Raw genomic sequence first — 22283 nt, 5'->3', positions numbered from 1 at the left:
TACATATATCCCGAGCAACGCCCAAAAAGATGCGAAATACGTGACGGGGAAAAGGCAGTTGCCTACAAGATAGTCGCATCTCTGCGTATCTAGGAGGTATACGTTGACGATATTCGTACTAAATTAATAAAGTAGTATTTGATACACGCGCATTTTTGAGGAGCAGATCACTAATCATTACATACTGATCATTACACACTTGACATTCAAATAGTGCAAGGCTGGGTATTAATCTCGTTCATTCGTGATAGTAAATCGTGGACTTCGTAATGCGTCATTAAGCAATGCAAGGAGTGATGAGATATATTTTTGGTAAATGACGACAGGAGAAATGCTGTCTCAGAACTACCAGGGCCCATCAGGCTCCGCCACTGAACTCCGTAAACTCCATATCATCTAAGATAGAACTCCACTGCGGCATATCCAAGTCCAGGCCGGCATTGAACACGTCGGACCACAGCTTCCCCCAGGTATCTTCGTCCGATTGTTTGCCCTGAGCGCCGCCGGACCACTGCCCGGTCATGGGCGCAGATGAGTTCGGCACGAATGACATTGGTTCGTGCATTGTAGTAGGGACTGTATTCAGTAATTGAGTACCGCCGGAACTTTGGGGGAAAACCTGGTTGGTTCCCATGTTCGAGTTCATGAGCCCAGCAGGGGACTGGAAGACGGAGCCACCACCCACGGCACTGTTTGCCGCGGGCGAGCTCAATTTTGGCAGAGACATCTGGTTCTGCAAAATCATCAGCAAGGTGTGTGTGTTTTTCTGTATTGCCTTCTTCAGCGTCGCCGATTCGTGTTGTGAGCGCTCAAGCATCCGACAAGCGGCAAGGACCTCCTCACGCCGTGGAACGGCCTCTGGAGCGTCCGGTTTCAAGGAAACATCCGTAGCGAGAGTGATAGCCGCAAGGAATACATGTTGCACAATGAGCCAGAAGCGAGATGGGTTAAGATTTATCAGCCCACCGATATCCTCCATTGAGCGGCGCAAACTAAGTACTGTCTCCGCAGTTCGGATACACATCATCCTTGAATAAGCGTATTTTGGATTCGTAAAGCCTTCTAGATGGAACGGCCGATGGAGACGGCAGATGCGGGTGTTGATACCGAGATGCAGGTACGTGCGCTGCCAGGCAATGTAGGGCCGTTCACGACAGATGGCAAGACTCTGCTGAATGCTACGGTGATCGAGCTTGAAAAAGATCGGAAGGGCATTGAGAAAGTTCTGGAAACGTGCATCCAGGTCGAGGACGAGATTGTAGTCTACCTCTTGAGACGAGACATCGGGAGACTCGAGGAGGAGGGAGGGCATAGTATCGACGACTTCACGGCAGAGCTCCGCCAGGCGGATGCGACATAGAAAAGCGGACATGGAGGTTGGGATGGAGAGAGGAAACCCGTACTGTGTTCCAGAAGCTGGGATGATATCGTCGTCGATATTGCTGGGGTAATTGACATTCATGTGTCGTGGTTGGAGCAGATAAACTCCTTCATTGGGACCGCCGGAAAGAGAGAGGAGCCTGAGTGTGTCAGTCATGAATGGCAAGACTAAAGGACAACTCGCACCAATCAGATGATACCATATGCCACCATATCCGGCGCTGGACTTCGGTTTCAATAACGTTCGAGCCGTTGAGTCGTCGTTCCTCCCGCCTCTTCGCCGTATCGAGGCGATGGATCTGCATGCTTCGCGCAACGAGAAGCTGCCGGATGCGGAGCGTATGGACTTTCTGCGAGAACCCGTCGGTGTGTGATAGGACATAACCGAGGGTGGTGATCGCCTGCAGCGTCACCGTCGACGAGGGAACGGCATGCTGCCGGTCGTCGAGAATAGACAGCGCCAGGTGGCTATACGTGGAGAACGCCGTTTTGGCTTCATCCTGCGTCGCATGCAATGCCTCGAGGAGCTCGGTCGTCCAGGCTAGAGCGGCGCCCGCAAAGATGGCGTACACCAGCGCCAGGCCGGCGATATAGGGCTCATCCCCATCGAGCAAGTTCTGGTAGATCTGCTGCATCAGCGCTCTCGTGGACGGGATATGAAGAACCCCGAAAGTAGGATGCATGCAGCGAGCAAAGTGGTTGAACATCTCCATTGCCTGCGCCAGCGGAGGGAGACATCTCGCCAGCGCGGCGGCATCCAGCGGTGCGGGACTAGGGCTCGCAAGCTGCTGAATCTCATTTGGCATACTCGAACCAAAGGGCATTACCCCATGCTGCATATTGCCTGAACTCTTATAACCATTCAGCAGCCAATCTTCCAAACTAGACAAGAACAAAGACGTACCATTTCTTCAATCAAACTGGATGCCTTGGATGTCGTATCCATTGGACTCGAGACACTGCTCCCCACAGCTGATTCAACTGTTACCGCACCTTCAATATGAACCAGAACCTCTCTACCGAATAAGCTCACCTGAACTCCAAGCTGGTTGTTGTCCATGTCCTGGGCTCGCCAGGGTAGCGCCCTGAGGGCCCGAGGAAGAGCCTCTTTCCACACTCGACGGACGCGGCATCTGACTGGCTTGCTGCAGAATCATCTCTTCGAGGCGTTGGATCCTGTCCAGTAGAATACTGTCATGGTTTCTAGCACAGCCAGTGAGAAAACGTAACATCGGGAAGAGAAGGGACGAGATCAGGCCAGATCAGGCCAGATCGGGGAGATTTCGGAGCACTTACGAGGCAGAGCCGGGCTCCGGCACCGACTGCTCTCTCTTACTAGCCGCTGCCGCCGCCGTCGCCGTCGTCGGCGTATTGGAGCGCCTATCTGTGGAGGAGGATTCGCCCCGACCGGCGTAGACGCATTCGACCTTACGCTGGACGCAGTTGGAACACGGCTGGGCACGGTCGCAGCGTAGTTTCTTGGAGCGACATAGTCGGCAGGACAACGGAGTTCGGGACCAGCGATGGACCATGTCCGCGGGGACGCGGGTGCCTTTGCGGTCCATGATGGAATGTGAGGATGAAGAAGAGGCGAGGTGGAGGATCGAGACTGGAGACTGAGAGAGAGCGATAGGAGCCTCAGGCAGAGACTGACCTCCATGGAGAGGATTACCCCAGACGGCTAGTGGCTCCGCGGAGATACCATTCCCCGATATGGTAACTCCGGCCGGGGGTATCTAGCCCTGTAACCGACCCTTAGGCAGACGGTCTCCTGAGGCCTTGGGCGGCCTCTATATATTGGTCGCTGGGATTTCACTGCTGAAGCCTCCCGGCAGCCATACTTACAGTCAGCTCACTAGCCAGTCTATATTTTTCGCACAATGGCACCACTCGAAAAGCCGCAAGACAACGTCCGCGCCAGCGATGACTCGCTTGAGCAGACGCTGCCCAAGGAGGAGAAGCCGCAGCCGCCTCCTGAGGCCAAGGAGGGGACGGCCAAGGCGTATCTAGCCCTGCTTGGCGGCTCTCTGGGGCTGTTCATCTCCTTTGGCTGGCTCAACTGTATCGCGCTGTTCCAGGCCGAGTACGAGGAGAACGAGCTGAAGAGCTACTCGAGCTCAGAGATCTCCTGGATCACATCGACCGAGTGTACGTGACCGTAATGTTCTTGTGATATTTTTGCGGTATAGTTTTCGTAAAGGGTTGCACTGTACTGACGCCGGCAGTCTTCCTCATGCTCTTCTTCTCCCCCGTGTCCGGCTACCTGTTCGACAACTACGGCCCGCGACTGCCCATCTTCATCGGCGGCTTGCTGCAGGTCTTTGGTCTTATGATGACCAGTCTCTCGTCGAGGTACTACCAGATCATGCTCAGCCAGTCCATTGTCGCCGGGATCGGCACTTCGCTGATCTTCAATCCTTGCGTGACATCTGTACGTGGGCGGTTCTCACCATACCTAGCTGGCTAGACTAGAAAACTGACCATGGGGTGCTTTTGACAGCCAATGACTTATTTTCGCAAAGCACGAGCGCTGGCCGGTGGATTGACTGTCGCCGGCTCGTCGATCGGCGGCGTAGTGTTTCCTTTGATGGTCAACCATCTCTTGCCCAAGATTGGATTCGGATGGACGATGCGAGCCTGCGCCTTTATGATCCTCGGTCTCTGGGCCATTGTCGTGTGCTCAATCTCGGCGAATCTGCCGCGCAAGAACCGCGGTTTCGACTTTCACCGGTACTTGAAGCCATTCAAGGAGCCCAACTTCATCATCCTGTTTATTTTCGACTTCTTCCTTTACTGTATGTCCAGCCCACCAACCCAACCAAACAGTCTTTTATGAGAACACGAGAATTCAAAGAGTCTCGTATGAGAAACCAGAGACTGACCAATGACAGGGGCCATCATCATCCCGCTCAACTACCTCTCCGTCTCGGCCATTTCCCGCGGGATGTCCATGTCAATGGCGCTGAACCTCATTCCCATCATGAACGCAGCAAGGTACGTTCAGCAAGCCCAATCACCCAATCCTTCTACTAACAAGGCACGTAGCTTCCTGGGCCGCACCGTCCCCAATGTTCTGGCCGACAAATACGGCCGATTCAACGTGATGATGGCGATGTTGCTCTTCACGTGCATAATCGAGCTTGCTTTATGGCTGCCCGGGAAATCCAACGCCGCTATCATTGTCTTTGCAGCCTTGTTCGGTATTGGCTCTGGAGCATGCATTGGCTTAGCGCCTGTCCTGGTCATGAATCTGTCCCCGTCACCCGCAGAGTACGGGTTCCGCATGGGCGCGGCGCTGGCAGTTGCCGGTATTGCGTCTCTCACTAGCCCGCCTATTGCGGGCGCGATTGCGGCGAGGAGTGATGGATCGTACGATAACGCGTTCATCTTCGCGGCAGCGAATGGGTTCGTCAGTCTGATATTCTTGGTCATCCTGCGCGGGAGGGCCGTTGGGTGGAATTTCTTTGCGAGCGAAAGCGCCAGGAAGGAGGGGGGGCACTGAGGATCAGATGAGCAAGGTGGTCTACCTTTCACTCGAGGATCAGAAAGGGTTGCAACGAGAGGACAAGAGAGTAGTGTAATAGAAGTTGTCAGATACAGGTCAATTCTTTACTTTCACTAGTTACGTACGATACACAATGCACCATTTTCATCTCGAGCCGGTTCCTCACCAGAGATAAATGCAGTCCAGTGTTTGTGGTTAGGGCAGGCGCATGGCTAGGCGCTGGCCTTGTCAAGCGTCTTGCCTCTTGATTCTATGTCTACGGCCCGACAAAAAAAAGACAACGCGGCCACGACTAGAAGCGTTTTAGGATCTTGAAAACGCAACGATATAGCTTCAACATCTGGCCTAGTTCTATTGGCTCTAGTGAGGTGTGGCCATAGTCGAGATAAGAACCTCGTTGACCGTTTTCCCGCATTCTTCCGCATGATGCCAAAACAAAAATAGTCAAAAAGAAGGAAAATTGGGTCGTAGCCAGAGTCAAACTGTGGAAACATGTAGATTTCTCATGCAGAAGACGGGAGACCTTTATTTCGTCGGTGGTGACTGCATGCTTCCTAAAAAGAGTTCCTTGAACCCAACATTTCCAAATGTTCCAGCTGCACGATTTTATCTATTCTCCCAAGATACACCATTGCACCGTTGTAGCAAGATGAGATGATTCACGGGATCTGGGTCGTGTACTGAGAAGAGAAGGACGACGGTACTCTGCGTTGGTGTTAGCGCTTGATTGACAACCGCCGTGGAACCCAGATCATCTGGGAGATAAATTTATAATGGTGTAGGTGGTCCACAAGGGTAGAAAAATCGGTAGCCTCTATTATGGCTAGAACAGGGGTCTTGCCCAGAGTACGTGTATATATTGATTCCATCCTCGCCAACCGTTAAGCCCACTCGCAACATGATCCTAAACTGAGAGACAGAAATTAAAAGGGAGGCTTTTAATGACCGAGCAGTCCTCTGTATCTCTGCTCCATGATACTTTTTACCATGTATTAGCAGAAGGAATACAGCAACTAACTACTTTGGAAATTTGCTCCGCGGACCTAGCCCCCTGCTTCGGCATGCCCACGATCTCTGAAGTTAGGGTTATGGATATATCAGTCGGCATTGAGGCCGACAAGCTGCTCTCGCATACAACTCTGATCTCGCCAGCTTCGCCCTGCCCTGCCCTTCCGTATCAAGCCGGCCCCTGGTACTTTTGTGCTTTCCTGAGGCCATGACGCGAACCAAGGTGGAAGTGGAAAGGCCCCCCCCGGCGGCCCGACACCGTCCAAGACGCCGGCGGCCTCGTGTCTCATGCGAGGAATGTCGCCGTCGAAGGGTGCGCTGCGACAGGCAGCTTCCTTGCAAGCCCTGCCGTATCTCGCGGCAGCGCTTGACGTGCCGATATCGAGACAACGGCATGGAGACCGATGGCGCTGGACCTCCGTCGCCCCGGGTAGGGGCTGGAGACCGTGACAGAGGGCTGAATTACTATGATTCACAGCCGGGGCTGGATACCCCGTCTGGTACATTCGCTTTGGCGGATGCTGGCTTGACGACACCTGCGGTCCCTGTGCCGGAGAAGCACGGGGGAAACGCCTCAGACGCCGAGTCAAATGGGAGTCTTCTTCCACCCCAGCCTCTACTCCTTTGCAACTCGCGAGAGAAGACCAAGCTGTTTCCGCCCGGGCATTGGATATACAACACGGATCTGGTCAGTAACAGGAATCACGCTCAGACGCCATGCAGGACTGTGCTGAGTTGAAGCAGTTTGAATGGAGCAGGACCCCCCTGAAGGATAGGGAACTGGGGACTCTGAAAGGCCAAGAAATTGGCGACGGGGGCAGACTAGCAGGCCTGATAAACCGATGCTGGGATCTGCAGCGATCGATCAAGGCCGTGCATCAGAGACCGGCGACAGGCGGCGGCTCGTGGCTAGATGCAGTCGCCGCACTGCCAAACAGCTTTCCCTCGCCGCGAACATGCAGCAAGTACGTCGATGCTTATATGAACACGTTCCATATTCTCTACCCTGCGCTCGACGCCGCAAAGTTTCGGGCCGAATATGAGAGACGCAGGGACCGGTTGGAGTCTGCCTCGGCCTTCTTTTTAGTAAAACTAGGACTCGTACTCATCACGGGCTCGCATATTGCACGCCCATTGCGGGAACTAAATTCATTGCGACAGACTGCTATCGCGTGGATGGACGCCGCTTATTCTCTCCTGTTTCGGGGGCCGCAGAGCCTGCTGTCAAAACTGGACGAGATCGAAATCTGCTGTCTCCTGCTGCTGGCGCACCGGGTCAGCGGAATATCCAACCCCTGGCCCGGCTGGTCCACCAATAGTCTCGTGGGGATGGCGAGACGGGCTGGGCTGCACCTTGACTCGAAGCAGTCCGTTGCTGCGACTGTTGGGGCATTGGAGGCTGAGCGGCGCGCAGCGCTCTGGAGGGCCGTTCTGGAGCTGATAGCGGGCGAGGCCGATGGGCCCACTGCCCAGATATTGGCCGATAATAATGAAGAGGAGTTCGCTTATTGTCCGGCAGCGCGCGAGGGCATTGGTTCTGCAGCAGCGGCGCTGCTGCGCCAATCCCTGCGCATACGCATACGCGTGGCCAGACTCGTCCACAGTGGACCCGCAGCCATGCAGTACTCCGCAGTCCTGCTGCTCGCATTTGATCTGGACAGTCTCTGCAGGGAACTCAGGCTGGTTATGCAGGCGGAACGCCCCTCTCTAACGGCGTTGGTCGAGATGCAGCTCCGTCATGCGATGCTCGCTCTCCTCCAGCCATTTGTACTGCCAGCACGCACCGATGCGCAGTTCTACCTCGCTCGCCAGATGTGTCTACAATGCGCAATGGCCCTGGCCGCCTATGCGCACGAGAGCCAGCCGCCTGCAAGCGTCGGCGCCGAGCCCAGCCTCGCCGGGTCCTCCCTGCTGCTGCAGCAGATGCAGATGACAGCCCGGGGCTACCTCCGGGGCGCCTTCCACCCCGCCGTTATCTGTGCCTTGGCCATCGAGATTATCGTTCAACTGAGCGACGAGGCCGGTGGAGCCATGTCAGGGCGCCCGCCGTACTCGCTAGATAGTATGGCTCGGGCGCAGCGGGCTCCTATCATCAAGACGCTGGAGCGTTTGAACAGCCAGCTACGGGAAATGATGAATCTGGCCTTTCCGGCTCTGAAACGATACATGTTGACCAGCTGCATCTTGGCTCAGATTCGCGCCCTGGAGACAGGAATGCCAGTTGGAGGGGCAGTTTTGAGCGAGCTCCAGGACAGGCTAGAGGATGCACACGCCATTCTCCAGAGATTGTGCAATTAATTTGGCCTCTTGGGCCCGAAAACTAAACGGCCCCCTCTTCTCTACATAATAGTCCATACGAACAGGGTGTCCAAGACGAAGGCGATTGATTGGTCCCCGATTTTGTGCTCTTCTCATCGCCCGCGAGACAAATTAGCCGGCTTAGGGCTCGGCGCAGCAAATAGCACTGTTAGGACTATTACCAACGTCTATTAATCACTAGTTAACGAATCGATACAACCGTTGCAGCTAACTGTCCGCCGCTCAGTTTGCGTAATGCGGATCGTCTCAGCCTCGATATTTTAAATTAATTTTTCTTTTTTGTTTAGTTTCTCCAATTCCTGCGGATTACCAACACTACCACCGCCTGAACCACACAGCAGATGCAGTGTCGGGTTATCCGGTAGATATGCCATGTGTGCGGACGGGCCTTTTCTATTAATCTACATTGTGCAAGCTGGATTCCTCGTGGCCTGACAAGACGTCATTGCTGACTCTCCGGCCCCCAATCTCAGAGGATCCCTCAGACCACCCGCTTTCTTCAGCTTCTGGCCCCCACTGGGTCTCGTGTCCGTCGAGCCAGTTGCATTATTCCCTCTTCTCTGCCAAGGGAAGCTTGTCGGCCTTGTCCAGGTCTTGAATGCTAGCCGCGCTGGGCGCTTCCTTCGTCTCCCGCCCTCGTGTACGGCCAATGTTGCTCCTTTGGGCAAGTATCTCCTCCGCGGCGACGAGATGCCTTGCTTATATACCGATGGGCTGGAGTGGCGAGCTGTCTGAACGGTTTCCCCCCCTTTTTTCTGACAGCTGCATACCTGATTTTGCTGATCCTCACCCAAGAAATACCCCAGATGGAGTCCCACGGTTCCACCTCTCTACCGGCCTCTACCACTACAGAGGGCAAGCGGCTCCGAAGAGCCTGCAACGCCTGTCATCGGATGAAGTTGCGTTGTTCAGGGACGAAACCCTGCGCGCGGTGTCAGGACACAGGGAACGATTGTGCGTACGCGTTCGTAGCAAAGCTGGGGAAACCGCGGGGGAGCCGCAACAAAAAGACCATCGAGCGCGAGAGGGAGAGGCAGAGGCAGGCGAGCGCAGCCGCCTCAGAGCAAGGCGAGGGCGAGGGTGAGGCCGAGGCCGATACACGGTCGTCCTCGCCGGCGTCGCCCTCGCCGCCGCCCTCACTCGTACATAGAAAGCTCACCGACAGCGGTAACTACAGTGGTAATTCGTGTCTAGCAAATTCCGGCCCTGACACAGTGGACGGGATGGACTGGACGGCGCTTGTACATGCCGCCGTGACAACGCCAGCGTCGCTGCCGATAGACCCAGCGCTGGGCTGGATGGACGGGATAGATGGGCTGGACGGGGAGAGTTGCTTGCAGAGCACGATGTGCGATGTAAGTAAATGCCTTGCCGGAGAGTAGTCGCTAGTTGTGTGTCCAGACCAAGGCTCTGGGGCTAACATTCTGTAGCTATCAGGTCCGGAGACGATGGCTCATTCCAAATTGCTTGGTATGTCCTCACTCTTCAAGCTTTCCAGTTGTCTTGGCCCTGCTTGACGCTGATTGCTTTTTTTGTCTCGCGGGCAGAGGATCTCCAGTCTCACTGGCCGATACCAGTCAGCATCGAGGAGCTAGCCCTGGATCAGGGCTCTACTGCGTCAGCGAATCCAGCAAAACCGGCCCCAGTGGTAGAGAGCCCACCAGAGGGCCGGAGGAGTCCGACAATGAGTACTGGCCAGGCATTCTGCGACTGCCTTCAGACACTTTTCGAGTCGCTCTGCAGTCTCCGCGCTCCAAACACCAGAGGCCGCGCCCAGATCCAGTCTCCTCCAACGACACCCCCGTGCCCAAGCGGAAACAACGCCTTCCTTGCCACGCTGAACGCCCTCAGTACCCTACAAAAAGTGCAAAAGTGCCAGCTTCCGTCATGTCACTCAGACTACGAGACGACCGAGCTCGTCATTCTCACAGTAGACCACGTCTTCCGACGCTTGCAGCGCCTCCTCTGCGAGGGAGCAGGCGCAGAGGCAATGTTTACCGACCTGCAACTGCATCTCGGCGGGCAGACAGTGTCGGAGTCCGAGCCGCTCTCCCTAGTCCGACAGGCGCTATTGGGGCTGGTGCGTGAACGGGCGCAGCAGGCTGTGGTTGAGACAAGGCGGCGCATGGGAATGCTAGGCACGAATCTGAATACTAACGCCGGTGCTGATTTAGAGGAGGCGCTGAATGGTAACCCCGAAAAAATGTACGTGGTGAAACTGCGCATGGCTGGGATGAGGTTGGACACGATGTTGCAGCAGATTGAGTGGCGCCTGCATTAGCTAGAGTGAGGGTTGCATGCAGAATCCATATAATATACAATGATCTTAATGCCTCGTATTCGCCTTTCCTGCCCTACTCGATCCTTGTGGCTCGCTTTCTTTATCCATGTAGGGATGTGCTAGGGTACCCTAAAGCCAGGCTAAATAGACCCCTGCTTGTCCTCTCTCGGGATATTTATCACCTCATCCTGACTCTAGAGAAGACACACGGAGCTTTTACCTGGATACAACACTCCCATTATTTTAGAATTTATATTGAGTTATATATCTGAAACACTGAGTACAGCAACACGAGCTAATCACCAGGCTACAAACTCTCCGACTACGACCTCCACCATCCCCGTACCCCCCGATGCCTAGTCTACCTCAGAGGTGAAATAACCCAACTACTTTCCCTCCTTTCTCCCCCTTGCCTGCAACAGAAACTCTAGTCCAAACCGGTCTACATACTCCGTCTTATCTACCTTGATCCCAGGCCCAATACCACTGTAATCACTACAGGTGACTTTGTACCGGTCGAACAGGTTAAACACCACCGCGCGGACCTGCTTATCCGCAAAAAACTGGCCCAGACATTTTCGAGCGCCGAACCCGAACATGCTGAGATTCCGCTGTATCTCGGCTGGTGTCAATGTGGTGAATCTGCTAGGCCGGTAGGAGGTCGCGTCGGGGCCCCAGAAGGGGTTGCGGACATTGATGCCGTAGGAGTCGGCTATTACGCTTGTCTGCCGAGCACGTCAGCCGAGCTTTCATTGTATAGAGTATGTTTCTCTGGGATCAAGGGAACAACAGGGAGGAAAAATATAGGATATAAAGGAAAAGATAGTTGACGTACGCCTTTGGGGATTATGTACCCGCTCAGTTCTTTGTCGACGGATGCCGCTTCAGGGAGGGTAAACGCTAGCAAACCATGTCGGTCAGTAAAGTAACTTTATGAAGTCAATCTTGAGGATGAAAAAATTAAAGACGTACGCAAAACAGGCTGTAGGCGTACGGCCTCCAAGAAGGCATAGTGCAACAGGGTGTCCTTCCGCCCAAGATATCGGGTGATATCACTCCGGTTGGCGTCGAATTCAGCCACTAAATCGTCTTGGAAGGCCTGATTGTCGGATATCAGGAAGATTGTCATGATTAGCGCGTGCGAGGTTGGCTCTAGATTGAAAACGGTAGACTCCGTTAGGGTTTGCAGGAGCTGCACCATCACCGGTCAGTGCTATTCTACTATGACATGCGTCTTCTGTTTGCCCATGACCACTTCAGAAGTTCGATAGCAGGGATTTGGCAAAGAATAGGGGGGTAGGATAATACCTCATCTTTACTCAGATTGCCCCCCGCAACGTCCCTCCACAGCCTGGTGATCGGTAGCTCGGTCTGGTCTTTTCGTGCCTGTGAGGCACGCGTGACAAACGCCTCCCACCGGGCCAGATACGCCTTTGCAGACTGGTACTCCTCGCGCGAGTGTATCCAGTAACCCAGACCCCACCTAAACGGCCCCTTCAGCAAAGTCGTGTTGACGATTCCCATAAAGGCAAGACAGACATCCCAGAGCTCCCTCTTCTCCTCATCAGTCAGCGGCCCAAAGAATATACTCGTCGTTTCGTTCAGTGTAAAGGGAAGGAAAGAGCCTGCTGCTTTGACGATCATCGTTTCTTCGCTACTTCCACCATCGACGCGGGTGGTGGCGATTGAAGAGACGAACTCGGCAGCTTCTTGATGAATGCGCGAGATATGCTTCACGGCAACGTTATTCGCCAGCAGTGGATCGAAGGCCTTGCGATTCCGCTTCCAGTCGTGCCCGTTTGCGAAACCGACACATGCGCCCAGGAGCTTGTTGACAACCCAGTTTGAGCGAAGCGCGAGGGTTTTCTTGTGCGAGGCCGAGTCGGAATAGAAGGTTGCGATGTCGGCGGGCGTTGAGATCACGCTTGATGTACTGTTAATTGACATCCCTCTACCTCTCTAGAAAGAAGATACGTGTAAAAAGGGAGACGGACACTTCGCTATACAACCCTGTCCAGATACGGTAGATATCGCCATACTCCTTCCGCCATTTATGGCTGAGTGCGCGAGACTCGGCGAACATGTGGCGGAAGTTGCCAAAGGGCCAGACGTAGTCTGGGCCGGTTAGGGTTCTTTTGCGGTCGACGGCGCGGTACCGCGCCGTGAGGGTGAGAATAGGCTGGAGAATGGTTTAGCTTCTGTTTGCTTTTCTTCTATAGGGCTGCACGGTGTGCTTGTGATCGGACGAAGTGCTTGGGCGGCTTACATTGAGCGCATTGCTCATAATACTGGCCCTCTGCTTTGCGGATAGAAGGACCAAGGAGAGGAGGGCGGCGAGCAGCCAGGTCAGGGCAAGGTTATCTGGCGGCTGTGGTTGGGCATGATGGAATAGTTCTTGGAATGTTTTGTTAAACGGCCCCGGCAGCGACTGAACGGGGGATGTGCCGTTCAAGAGCCATTGAGGATCGGCTTCGAGGGGAGACTGAACGGCTGCCATGGCAGACACTATGAGATAGAGAGAACCGGCGTTCCAGTAGATATTCAAGAGTTTCTTTCTGATTTGATAAATGGTAGGTGCAGATATACAAGACGCGCCCCATCAGGAGATCGATCGGGCCAGTGTGTGTTAGGATTTGGCTCTATTCTGCTTCGGCCCATATAACGCATCGTATAGAGTCCGGCAAATTCATCTTGTCCTAGGGTACGGCCGAAAATGAACAAGCGAGGTTAAGATATGCCGGCAGGTAAGTAGGTGTCGGCCTATATAGCTACCGTCGGGTCGGGGACTATCCTTCCAGCTGCGACACCGGGCCTTTCGGAACTGAATGCTAGCCCTAATTCCTCATCCCAGAGTCTGCGTCTCTAATTGAACGACACAATTAATTCTCGTCCTAGACTCTGCGTCGTTAGAACGATCTAATTGTTGCCCTAGACTCCACGTCAATATAACGACTACAACCGATACCCTGCTGACGAACAGCTTGAGCCCACTTTTTGACATCAATTGTGTATCTGTCAAAACTGCAATATGCACGACCCAAGCAAAGTGCAATTTCCTCCTTCTCCCCGTGAAGGGCTCAGTGAGTCTTGTCCAAGTTAATATGGCGGAGTGGAAGGTGACCAATATTCACCTAGACTTGACCAGCTCATCCCTGACTCCGGTGAACGGCCACGTTCAATGCCAGTTCAGCCGCAAGACTGGTAAATGGTCTGCGCCTGCGTTTATTGAAGACCCATTTCTGCGCGTCCACGGCCTTGCGCCGGTGTTTAACTACGGTATGGTTCTATCACCACACAATACCGAGGCGTGGAAGCTGACCTTGTACAGGACAGGAGGTCTACGAGGGATTGAAAGGTACACTTTGCACACAAACCCAATAGCCCACCCCACATGTCAGTGCCAGCCCAGACAGGAAATACTGACCGAGATGATGGAATGGTAGCCTTTCGTTCGCCAACCGGCAGCATCAACATCTTTCGCCCGTCCTTCCACTCTGCCCGCCTGAACTACTCCGCCAGCCTCCTCTCCATCCCCCCGGTTCCCGAACACCTTTTCCTCGAATCCGTTAACCTTGCCGTCGCCCAGAATGCCGAGTTCGTCCCCTCGCACGAAAGCCACGGAATGCTATACATCCGGCCAATCCTCTTCGGCTCCTCCGCCTGTATCCAGCTGACGCCTCCTGACGAGTACACATTCTGCGTCTACGTTACGCCCGCGGCCGCATACCACGGGATCAACCCGTTGGACGCGCTGATCTTGGAGGAGTTCGACCGCGCTGCGCCGCACGGCACCGGAAGCGGGAAAGTCGGCGGGAACTATGCCCCCGTTATGAAGTGGAGCGATCAAGCTAGACGCGATGGCTTTGCGATCACGCTGCATTTGGATAGTGCAACGCGCAGCGAGGTGGAGGAGTTCTCGACGGCAGGGTTTGTAGGCATCAAGAAGGAGGCAGACGGAGACGGGGTGGCCGTCATTGTGCCGGATAGCGGGAACGTTGTCGATAGTGTGACTGTCAGGTGCATTCTGGCGGTTGCGGCGAGGATGGGCTGGGTGGTTGAAAGACGGGTGGTATGTAGTATTCCCGAATACTTTACGGAACAAGTCATCCAGATTAAAAGGTACTGACTGGTCACTTGGGGCAGATCAAATACGAGGAATTGGCGTCATTCTCTGAAGTACTTGCCTGCGGCACGGCAGTGACGGTTATCCCGATCAAGTCGATTACATGCAAGAGCCGCGGGAATCGGTTCACTTACCTCGAAGGCAGTGACGGCAAGCCAGGCCCGTATGCGGCGAAGCTGGCAACCACACTGGGGGATATCCAAAAGGGCAAGGTGGAAGACGAGTTTGGGTGGTTGGTTGAAGTAAAAAAACCGGCTCTTTAGGGCTTCAAGGTAAAACAAATACGGGCGAGGAGGGTAAGGCAACCGCAAGCAAGTGACAGATCTAGATGCTGTCTATCATCATTCCTATATGAACTGCCAGCCAGGAAATCTTCGGCCGTTAAATGGCTGGGATGATATTCAAGTGAAGCCAGCGCATTTTCACTACTATGCTACTATATAAATTGAGCATAACAGCATAAACCAGATCGCAGCAGTGCCATAAAATCCCTTCACTATGGGTCCCCAATATTCCATCGAACACACCAATACCCTGGCCGAGTGTTATCTTGCGACATCGGCGACCGGAACCATGGCCCGATCGTGCGGGTGGGCCTGTCAAACCCGATCTCAAACCTTAAATGTGCTCGAGGGCTGCGAATGGACGGCCATTTTTCGGAATATCCGTAAAAACAGCGGTTGCCAAGAATACCGAGTCGCTGATTGGCTACCAATGCCGCTAATGCATGCCAGAACCGGCTGAACTCGGCCAGCGTAACCGTTTAGAGGCTCCTTGCAGGTGCCGATGCGATCTTGATTCATGGTCTGAGATCTCAATAGTAGGCTAGAACCCATGGGAGCTCATGGTGGAAGGTTTAAAAAGGTTCAAAGCAGTGCTAGCCATGACCTGAGATCTCAATAGTAGGTTAGAACCCATGGGAGCTCATGGTGGAAGGTCTAAAAAAGTTCAAAGCAGTGCTAGCCATGATCTGAGTCAGTCAGTGGTCCATCCACCGGTATTTTCGAATCGCAAATCCCCGATTCTAGTCCAGCATGTATGCTCCTTATGCTTCGGGCCCACGTAACTATCTGGGCCCAGCCATGACTCGTTTTGAACAGCCGAGCCCCAGACCCCAATTCCTTTGAAAGCCCTGTCTATACGACGCTCATGACTCGACCCTTATAGTGTTAAATATGGTATGCCCCACCGCGTGGCGTCTTGTTCCAGAAGGAGCATCTCAACGCGTCTGCCCTGGCCATTGTCACGAGATGGTTAAAGGGGAGGTGCCGACCACTTCGCCTTGAGTGTCGGTTTCAAGTCAGCTGTCTGCCGACACTTCGATATCGCGCTGGCTCTTCCAGAATGGTTCAGGCTGTTGAAGCATGGGTCTGGGTGGCCGTCGTGCTGGCCGTCGGTTCGTTATAGCGCAATCTCTTGTGTGCATGCGAAAGACTGGACGCTGACGGGATGGTGTTGACAGCTATACTGCGCTATGTCTCTAGAATCTTACAGACAGGCGCGCTTCAAAATCTCCAGCTTGAGGACGTCGCCATGGCTCTCACGGTGATCTTCTACATCCTACTCACCGTCTTCCTGGTCCAAATCGACAAGCGCGGCACGAACGGAATTCCTCCGAGCGAGCTCGACACGATTGATCCGGCGACGATACCAGACCGCATCATCGGGAGCAAGATGGTCGTCGCGGCCGAACAATTCTGGATGGTTGTCGTCTGGGGGTGCAAATGCTGTTTACTCTTGCTCTATTCAACCATGACGTGGGCCCCTCCCGGTCCCCCTTCACCCCATCCTGGTTATAGTTATAAGCTAAACCGTCCTATAGATCTGGTCTCTGGCAAAACCGCGCCGTCAAAATCATCGGGATCGTCTGCGCTTCCTCCTTCGTCCTCATCGAGATCCTCTTCTTCGCCGCCTGGTGCCGTCCCTTCAGCGCCTACTGGTCGTACCCTCCAAAGTCCCAGCAATGCTCCGTATACACAAACCATGTCATAATCACGTTGGCGTTTAACGTTTTGACTGACGTTATGATCATGGCCATCCCTCTGCCCCTGCTCATCAAAGCGAAACTCAGCCTGTCAAAAAAGCTCACCCTGTGTGCGCTCTTCTCTCTCGGCGCCTTTGTCATCCTCTGCTCGATTCTCTCCAAATACTACTCCATATCGTCGCCCTACGGGATGAAATGGGTCGACTGGTACGTCCGCGAAGCGGCGACGGCCGTTATTGTAGCCAATATCCCGCAGACCTGGACACTGTTCCGACGACTATTCAACTTCAAATCCTTCCTGCAGCACTCGTCGTACAACCGGAGCCGGAGCAAGAGCGGTACTAAATACGGGACGCGCTTTGACAGCTCGACAATCCATCTTTCCCGGTTCAGGGGCAACAAGTCGCAAGTGCAGTCGACCATTGACCGCACCGAGTCAGGGGAGCATATAAACCGCGAGCCGCTAGAGATCTGGGCGCACCGCCAGTTCCACGTTACGAATGAGCTAGATGAAGGGCGCTCCAGTACGAGCAGCAGCAGTGTGAGCCAGGGCAGAGAGACGCCAGAGTTCGGTCCCACCAAGGCGGCGACTGTAGTGACTGTAGGGAGGACTGAATAATGAACCAAGGAGACTCCAGATGACTGTCAATTATCACACTCAGCTCGTTTTGGAAAATAGACCATACTCAGTATCTGTTTACTCTCATATGGATGGCTATCTTGAAGGCGCCAAACCAAAAAAAAAAAAAAAGAGAGAGAAACGATCTCTGTCTACAAGTAATATCAGTAAAGCCAATCCGTAAACCTCTCTCAGTCCCCCAAAGGGACCACCATGACCTGCCATTAGAATATATGCCAGCTCTCTCACCTTGCTGGGAAAAAAGGCACAAGCTAAAGGCAAGGGCTCTCACTACAAGCCCCGCTCCCTCAGTACGTTCTTCAATGTCCCTGCAAAAGCCTCGACATACTCCCGATTCAACATGGTGTAATGTGCTCCTTGCACATCATGGAAACGAACATCCTCCCGCACAAATTCCTTCCAGGCACTTAACCTCCCCTCGACCCAGTCGGTTCGATCCTTTGCAACATGGCTCAAAGGGTCCGCCACAAACACATCCATACACTTGACGGATCCAGAGGGTTCATAGTCCACCGCCAGACCCTGCATATTGGATGCTAGACCTACCCAGAGAAGGTAGTACTCTTCTGAAAGGCCCAGCTCGTCCCACCGTGCGGCATCGCAGTGCTGGCGCAGGTACCGGATCGCGTCCAGACGGCGGTCCGCCCGATTAAACTCCTGCAGGGCAGGTTTGTGCGTATACGCTGCCGACTCGGTCATCAGACCGACAAAGTAGAACAGATGGATCACACACTCCTCCCAGACGAGCTCACGCATGCGGAACTTGATGTGTGGCGGAAGATTCCAGCTCCCGCAGTAGCGGACCTCGTCGCCGGCCTGTTCGAGAAGCTTGCTGACTTCAAATGCCACCATCCCGCCAAACGAGTACCCTGCTATTGCGTAGGGTCCGTGTGGCTGGCGTTCCTTGATTGCGTCGCGGTAGGTTATGAACACTTCCTCCAGTGAGGTGAAGGGGGTTTCGGGCAAGCCGGCCGCAGCGTTGAAGCCTTTTGCGCGGAAGGCGTAGACGGGCCGGTCTGTAATGTGATGCGCCAGGTTCACGAAGACTAGGACCTCGCCAACACCCGGGTGTACCAGCCATAGCGGACTCTTGGTCCCGTGGGGTTGCAGGGTCACGACGGGGCTGTAGACATGCGTGGAAGGCTGGTCCTGTGAATGAGGCGCGGCCCCTGTTGCGAGGGCGCCGGCTAGCCCCCTGGCCGTTGAGTCTTTGAGGATGTCTGTTAGGCGAAGGGGCTGAGAGGGCTGGAGACGCTTATTGACGCGGTGGATGATAGCGACTAGATCCATCGATGTGGCGCCTATTGAGAGGATTGAATCGTTGACGCCAAAGTTGTCATCATCAGGCCGGATCTCCAGCTGTTCCTTGATAATATCCAGGATGATTGTTTCCTCCGGCGTCTCTGGGCTCGCACGGGTCTTTTGTCGGTAGCGTCTGATAGCCTCGTCGTTGATCTGCTGCTGCGTAGCGAACTGGCCTTCTTCCAGAGCCGTCTTCAATTTTGCGCGCGACAGTTTTCCCAGTGTGCTCTTTGGCATATCCTGCGGACGCAGCGGGACGACGCGCGGCCTGGAGCGCGTGTGCATGGCCACTACACGGATGATGCTGCTTTGCGTGCTGAACCTGGCTTCGTCATCGCTCTCCACGTACGACGGGAGGTAGAGCACAACCACGACCTCGGTATCCATGGTTGCATTGCGAGTGCTGAACGTGCAGAAGTAACTAGGTGTCGCACCTGGGATCTGCGCCTGCTCGAGAGCAGCATCCAGCTCGTACGGAAGGTATTTGACTCCGTTGATATTGATCATCTCCTTTGTGCGCCCGTCGAGGTGCAGATTGCCGTTGCTGTCAATGAACGCCAGATCCCCCGTCCGGAACCATCCGTCGCTGGTGAACGCCTCTGCGGTGGCGGCAGGATTGTTGTAGTAACCTTTGAAGACGACTTCCCCGGTTACTTCGAGGCTGCCGCGCTCACCGGGGGCTGCCTCTTCGCTCGGAGTGTCAAGCCGCGTCACCCGCATTCGCACTCCGGGCATCGGTTTCCCGAGACAGGCGAACTCATGGTGCTGGGCGTGATCATAGCTTGGGCAGTACGAGTTGAAGATACATCCGGCCACGGTTTCGGTCATACCGAAGGAGGGCTTGAAGACGTCGTCGGGAGCCCCGTATCGGCTGAGGAGGGATTGGAGTGCGAGGCACACTTCTGTGACGTTGGCCTCGCCGCCGGTATCGATATAGAGCGTCTCGAGGTTGAGGTCGGGGTCCAGGATGTACTCTGGACTTCCCGACTCCAGCTGTCGCCGTAACTTGGCGCAGAGGAAGTTGGGCATGAACGTGCGCGAGACGCGGTGTCTGCTGATCAGGTTAAGCAGCTGAGCTGGGTTGACGAGGAGATCTGCAGCAGGAACTTGAATCTGTGATATGCCGGACACGATGGCGAAGATATGGCAGTGGACCAGATTGGCGACGTGGTCCATGTGCACCCAGGAGAGGAAAGGGCTCAGGGGGAAGCGGAGGCTGGCGACAGTGGACTTGCCCCTGAAGGCCGCAAGGAGCTGTTGATGGGTCAGAGGGACAGCTTTTGCGTTGCCGCTGCTCCCAGAGGTCAGCATGAGGGCAAGCACGTCGGTCGACGATGGGGTTAAGGTAGGCAGAGTTGTGTCAGCAACAGCAACGTCCACAATTGCGGGAGCTGCGAGGATCTCATCCACAGTTCGAGCTCCGATCCGGTCCTCCGCTGTCTGCTCTTCAAAGGGGGCCAAGAGGGCAGGCCGGGTCAGACAGACCGGCGAATCGAGAGTCCTGGACAGATGGCGGAGATGCCTCTCTCTATCTGCCAGGTTCTGGCTGAACATTCCGGGCCCGGTGAGAGCAGGTATGGCCCCAGCCAAAAGGACAGACCAGTACCATACGATGCTGTCCAGGGCGGACTCAAAATGGACGAGGACAATAGACTTGGGGCTACATAGCCCCTGCTGCACTAGCCTGGTGGCATTCGCCTCTGCCTGATGCAGTAGATCCTTGTAGGAGACTGTCTGTGGAGGTGATAAGCTGCTGATGCTGTTTGGGGGGTATGCTATGATACCCTCATTGGTATGAGCGGCAGCAAGTCGAAGGGCGTCCACGATGTTGTCAAACGGGTACTTGGCTGCCCTAAGCGGTGCGATCTCGGTCTTGCTTGGTGCCATAATGTTACAGTCTAACAAGAGGTCCTAGCCTGGCCAGAAGGTTCTCAACGAGAGGAGTTATGGAGTAGGTTGGGTGAGCCGCTGTGCCTGTTTCTCCGCACTTAAGACACTTTATGTATGCAGCCTGCCTTAAATACGAGATATTCCCGCCCTCGCGGGGTATGTCCAAATCAGGCCCATGTTGCACGATGACGATACTATTATTATTACTCGTTGATATTACACGCTGACGGGATACGAGGTTGCATTCCGCCACACGAGATACCGATTTAGAGTCACAAGAGGCCAACCTGCCCCCGGGCCTGGACCATGGAGCGTATATATGATGACAGTAGAGTACTCTGAAAATTGTTGCAAACAGTCCTTTCTTTGCGCAGAAACCGTCTTCTTCATGGCTACAGAATACTGGTCCTGTCATCTACGCTCAGTGCTGGCTCCGCTGTTCGCTGCAGCTGGCACATACTCTCCCGAAGATCAGGAGTCACATCTGGCCTTCATTGATGAGCACATTGCGCCCAACCTAGGCCCTCTCCCCTGGGAGCCCCATGGGCCCTACAGCACTCCTTCCTCCCTCGTGGGCTCCCCCTTCGACCCCAGCATCAACATCGTCTCATCCGGCAAGGCCAAGGTCCGTTTCGACTTTGACGTGATCAGTCCACCTGACCGAACAGGCCCAGACCCCTTTGCAGAGGGATCCGCCAGGGAGATCCTCCACCGTCTCGCCGACCTCGTCGGCGCAGACACGCAGTGGATGGACTACCTCATGGACGCCCTCTACCTGACCCCCGCGGAGGCTGAGGTCGCGAAAACGAAGTTGCCTCCAGGTGTTGCTATCCCGCCCAGCTCAGTGGGCTTTGACTTTGACGGCCCTGAGCGGACGCTGAAGTTCTACATCCCCAGTGTGCGAAAAGCGCTAGCAACGGGGCAGGACGTGTCTGAACTCATGCTGAAGACTCTACGTGGTTTGCAGCCGCTGGGGTCTGAGCTGGTGCCAGCGCTGGACATGATTGCTTCGTAAGCCCTAACGTCGCTGTTTCCAGATTATCCTGTTTTAGCGCGATGCATGCTGACTGCATCAGGTACCTCTCAACCCGCACCAACGACGCCATGCTCCCGCTCGTCGGGATTGACTGCCTCGATCCAAAGACGCATAAGAACGCCCGAGTCAAATGCTATCTGCACACGAGCAGCAACAGCTTCGCTGTCGTGCGCGACGTCCTCACGCTTGGAGGCCGTCTCAGCGACGACACCTCGCTCAAGCGAGTTGAGACGCTCAAATCGATCTGGCCTTTGCTGATCAACGAGCTAGAAGGTCCACAGAGCGACGCGGCCACCTTGGACGAATCCTGGTCCAAGCCAGAGCGGCTCAACCGGACAGGATACTCGGGGATCCAGTACACGATTGAGATCACCCCCGGTCAGGCGACCCCCGACACGAAGATCTACGTCCCGCTTTTCCAGTACACGGACAGCTCTGAGGTCGCCGAGCGGAACTTTGAGAGCGCTCTAAAGAAGCTGGGGAATGAGTGGGGACTGAGTGGGAAGTATAGGAGCGTCATGCAGGAAATCTTGTGAGTCATTTCTTTCTTTTCATTTTTATTTATTTTTTTTGTTATAGTATCACGCTGACGGCCGCAAAGCAAGGATGTAGGGAACTATGGCCAGACGTACGCCTCTTTCTCCTACACGGAGGGCAAGGGCGTCTATACGACCTCGTATGTTGCTATGCCTATTAAGGATGAGGAAGGGGGTGGCCTCGCTGGAGATTTCGGTTTCAGGAACTAGATCAAGTACTCGGCGCTGTAGCGCTCAAACGCATACTAGTCTAATCAATTCATTGGCTGTCGTTAATTC

At 54.6% G+C, this 22283-nt stretch overlaps 9 protein-coding genes across 9 annotated transcripts; 6 read left to right on the top strand and 3 right to left on the bottom strand.

Moving 5' to 3' along the window:
- Positions 1 to 358: 358 nt before the first annotated feature.
- On the bottom strand, positions 359 to 2945 carry BDW70DRAFT_162173 (Zn(II)2Cys6 transcription factor; the record flags this gene model as incomplete). Its single annotated transcript, XM_073741088.1, has 5 exons — positions 359 to 1520; positions 1567 to 2231; positions 2285 to 2361; positions 2414 to 2583; positions 2677 to 2945. The coding sequence occupies 5 exons, from the start codon at positions 2943 to 2945 to the stop codon at positions 359 to 361; spliced, it is 2343 nt and encodes a 780-aa protein (XP_073593739.1).
- A 303-nt stretch (positions 2946 to 3248) lies between these two features.
- On the top strand, positions 3249 to 4917 carry BDW70DRAFT_140786 (major facilitator superfamily domain-containing protein). Its single transcript, XM_073737676.1, has 5 exons — positions 3249 to 3528; positions 3606 to 3811; positions 3881 to 4175; positions 4272 to 4374; positions 4426 to 4917. The coding sequence occupies exons 1-5, from the start codon at positions 3261 to 3263 to the stop codon at positions 4880 to 4882; spliced, it is 1329 nt and encodes a 442-aa protein (XP_073593738.1). The 5' UTR covers positions 3249 to 3260; the 3' UTR covers positions 4883 to 4917.
- Positions 4918 to 6287: 1370 nt separating this feature from the next.
- On the top strand, positions 6288 to 8280 carry BDW70DRAFT_152090 (uncharacterized protein; the record flags this gene model as incomplete). The annotated part of the gene is made up of 4 exons (XM_073739392.1): positions 6288 to 6544; positions 6778 to 6858; positions 7498 to 8061; positions 8244 to 8280. The coding sequence occupies 4 exons, from the start codon at positions 6288 to 6290 to the stop codon at positions 8278 to 8280; spliced, it is 939 nt and encodes a 312-aa protein (XP_073593737.1).
- A 1135-nt stretch (positions 8281 to 9415) lies between these two features.
- BDW70DRAFT_140782 (uncharacterized protein) lies at positions 9416 to 10531 on the top strand. Its single transcript, XM_073737675.1, has 3 exons — positions 9416 to 9567; positions 9643 to 9682; positions 9760 to 10531. The coding sequence occupies exons 1-3, from the start codon at positions 9436 to 9438 to the stop codon at positions 10491 to 10493; spliced, it is 906 nt and encodes a 301-aa protein (XP_073593736.1). The 5' UTR covers positions 9416 to 9435; the 3' UTR covers positions 10494 to 10531.
- A 348-nt stretch (positions 10532 to 10879) lies between these two features.
- BDW70DRAFT_152089 (cytochrome P450) lies at positions 10880 to 12777 on the bottom strand (the record flags this gene model as incomplete). The annotated part of the gene is made up of 7 exons (XM_073739391.1): positions 10880 to 11218; positions 11329 to 11393; positions 11466 to 11685; positions 11802 to 11879; positions 12009 to 12275; positions 12490 to 12672; positions 12760 to 12777. 7 exons carry the CDS (start codon positions 12775 to 12777, stop codon positions 10880 to 10882), a joined length of 1170 nt encoding a protein of 389 aa, XP_073593735.1.
- Positions 12778 to 13521: 744 nt separating this feature from the next.
- BDW70DRAFT_162168 (aminotransferase) lies at positions 13522 to 14879 on the top strand (the record flags this gene model as incomplete). The annotated part of the gene is made up of 5 exons (XM_073741087.1): positions 13522 to 13573; positions 13629 to 13769; positions 13822 to 13848; positions 13937 to 14562; positions 14637 to 14879. The coding sequence occupies 5 exons, from the start codon at positions 13522 to 13524 to the stop codon at positions 14877 to 14879; spliced, it is 1089 nt and encodes a 362-aa protein (XP_073593734.1).
- A 1081-nt stretch (positions 14880 to 15960) lies between these two features.
- BDW70DRAFT_152087 (uncharacterized protein) lies at positions 15961 to 17219 on the top strand (the record flags this gene model as incomplete). The annotated part of the gene is made up of 3 exons (XM_073739390.1): positions 15961 to 16012; positions 16079 to 16373; positions 16439 to 17219. The coding sequence occupies 3 exons, from the start codon at positions 15961 to 15963 to the stop codon at positions 17217 to 17219; spliced, it is 1128 nt and encodes a 375-aa protein (XP_073593733.1).
- Positions 17220 to 17510: 291 nt separating this feature from the next.
- On the bottom strand, positions 17511 to 20429 carry BDW70DRAFT_162166 (uncharacterized protein; the record flags this gene model as incomplete). Its single annotated transcript, XM_073741086.1, has 1 exon — positions 17511 to 20429. The coding sequence occupies one exon, from the start codon at positions 20427 to 20429 to the stop codon at positions 17511 to 17513; it is 2919 nt and encodes a 972-aa protein (XP_073593732.1).
- Positions 20430 to 20820: 391 nt separating this feature from the next.
- On the top strand, positions 20821 to 22214 carry BDW70DRAFT_169837 (aromatic prenyltransferase; the record flags this gene model as incomplete). Its single annotated transcript, XM_073742785.1, has 3 exons — positions 20821 to 21443; positions 21509 to 22000; positions 22070 to 22214. 3 exons carry the CDS (start codon positions 20821 to 20823, stop codon positions 22212 to 22214), a joined length of 1260 nt encoding a protein of 419 aa, XP_073593731.1.
- Between the last annotated feature and the right edge of the window lie 69 nt (positions 22215 to 22283).

Source organism: Aspergillus foveolatus (genome assembly GCF_047715535.1).
Source record: "Aspergillus foveolatus strain CBS 279.81 unplaced genomic scaffold BDW70scaffold_45, whole genome shotgun sequence".
In the NCBI taxonomy this organism is placed as follows: Eukaryota; Fungi; Ascomycota; class Eurotiomycetes; order Eurotiales; family Aspergillaceae; genus Aspergillus; species Aspergillus foveolatus.
Note: the sequence above shows the minus strand (reverse complement) of the source record. Positions and strands in the feature narration are given on the sequence as shown.

Excerpts from the sequence above, each read along its gene's own strand:
- BDW70DRAFT_140782 (XM_073737675.1), top strand. The coding sequence starts at position 9,436 with ATGGACTGGACGGCGCTTGTACATGCCGCCGTGACAACGCCAGCGTCG. Across the intron at positions 9,568-9,642 it reads TGCAGAGCACGATGTGCGAT|CTATCAGGTCCGGAGACGAT; the intron begins GTAAGTAAATGC and ends AACATTCTGTAG. Across the intron at positions 9,683-9,759 it reads GGCTCATTCCAAATTGCTTG|AGGATCTCCAGTCTCACTGG; the intron begins GTATGTCCTCAC and ends TCTCGCGGGCAG.
- BDW70DRAFT_140786 (XM_073737676.1), top strand. The coding sequence starts at position 3,261 with ATGGCACCACTCGAAAAGCCGCAAGACAACGTCCGCGCCAGCGATGAC. Across the intron at positions 3,812-3,880 it reads TCAATCCTTGCGTGACATCT|CCAATGACTTATTTTCGCAA; the intron begins GTACGTGGGCGG and ends TGCTTTTGACAG. Across the intron at positions 4,375-4,425 it reads CCCATCATGAACGCAGCAAG|CTTCCTGGGCCGCACCGTCC; the intron begins GTACGTTCAGCA and ends CAAGGCACGTAG.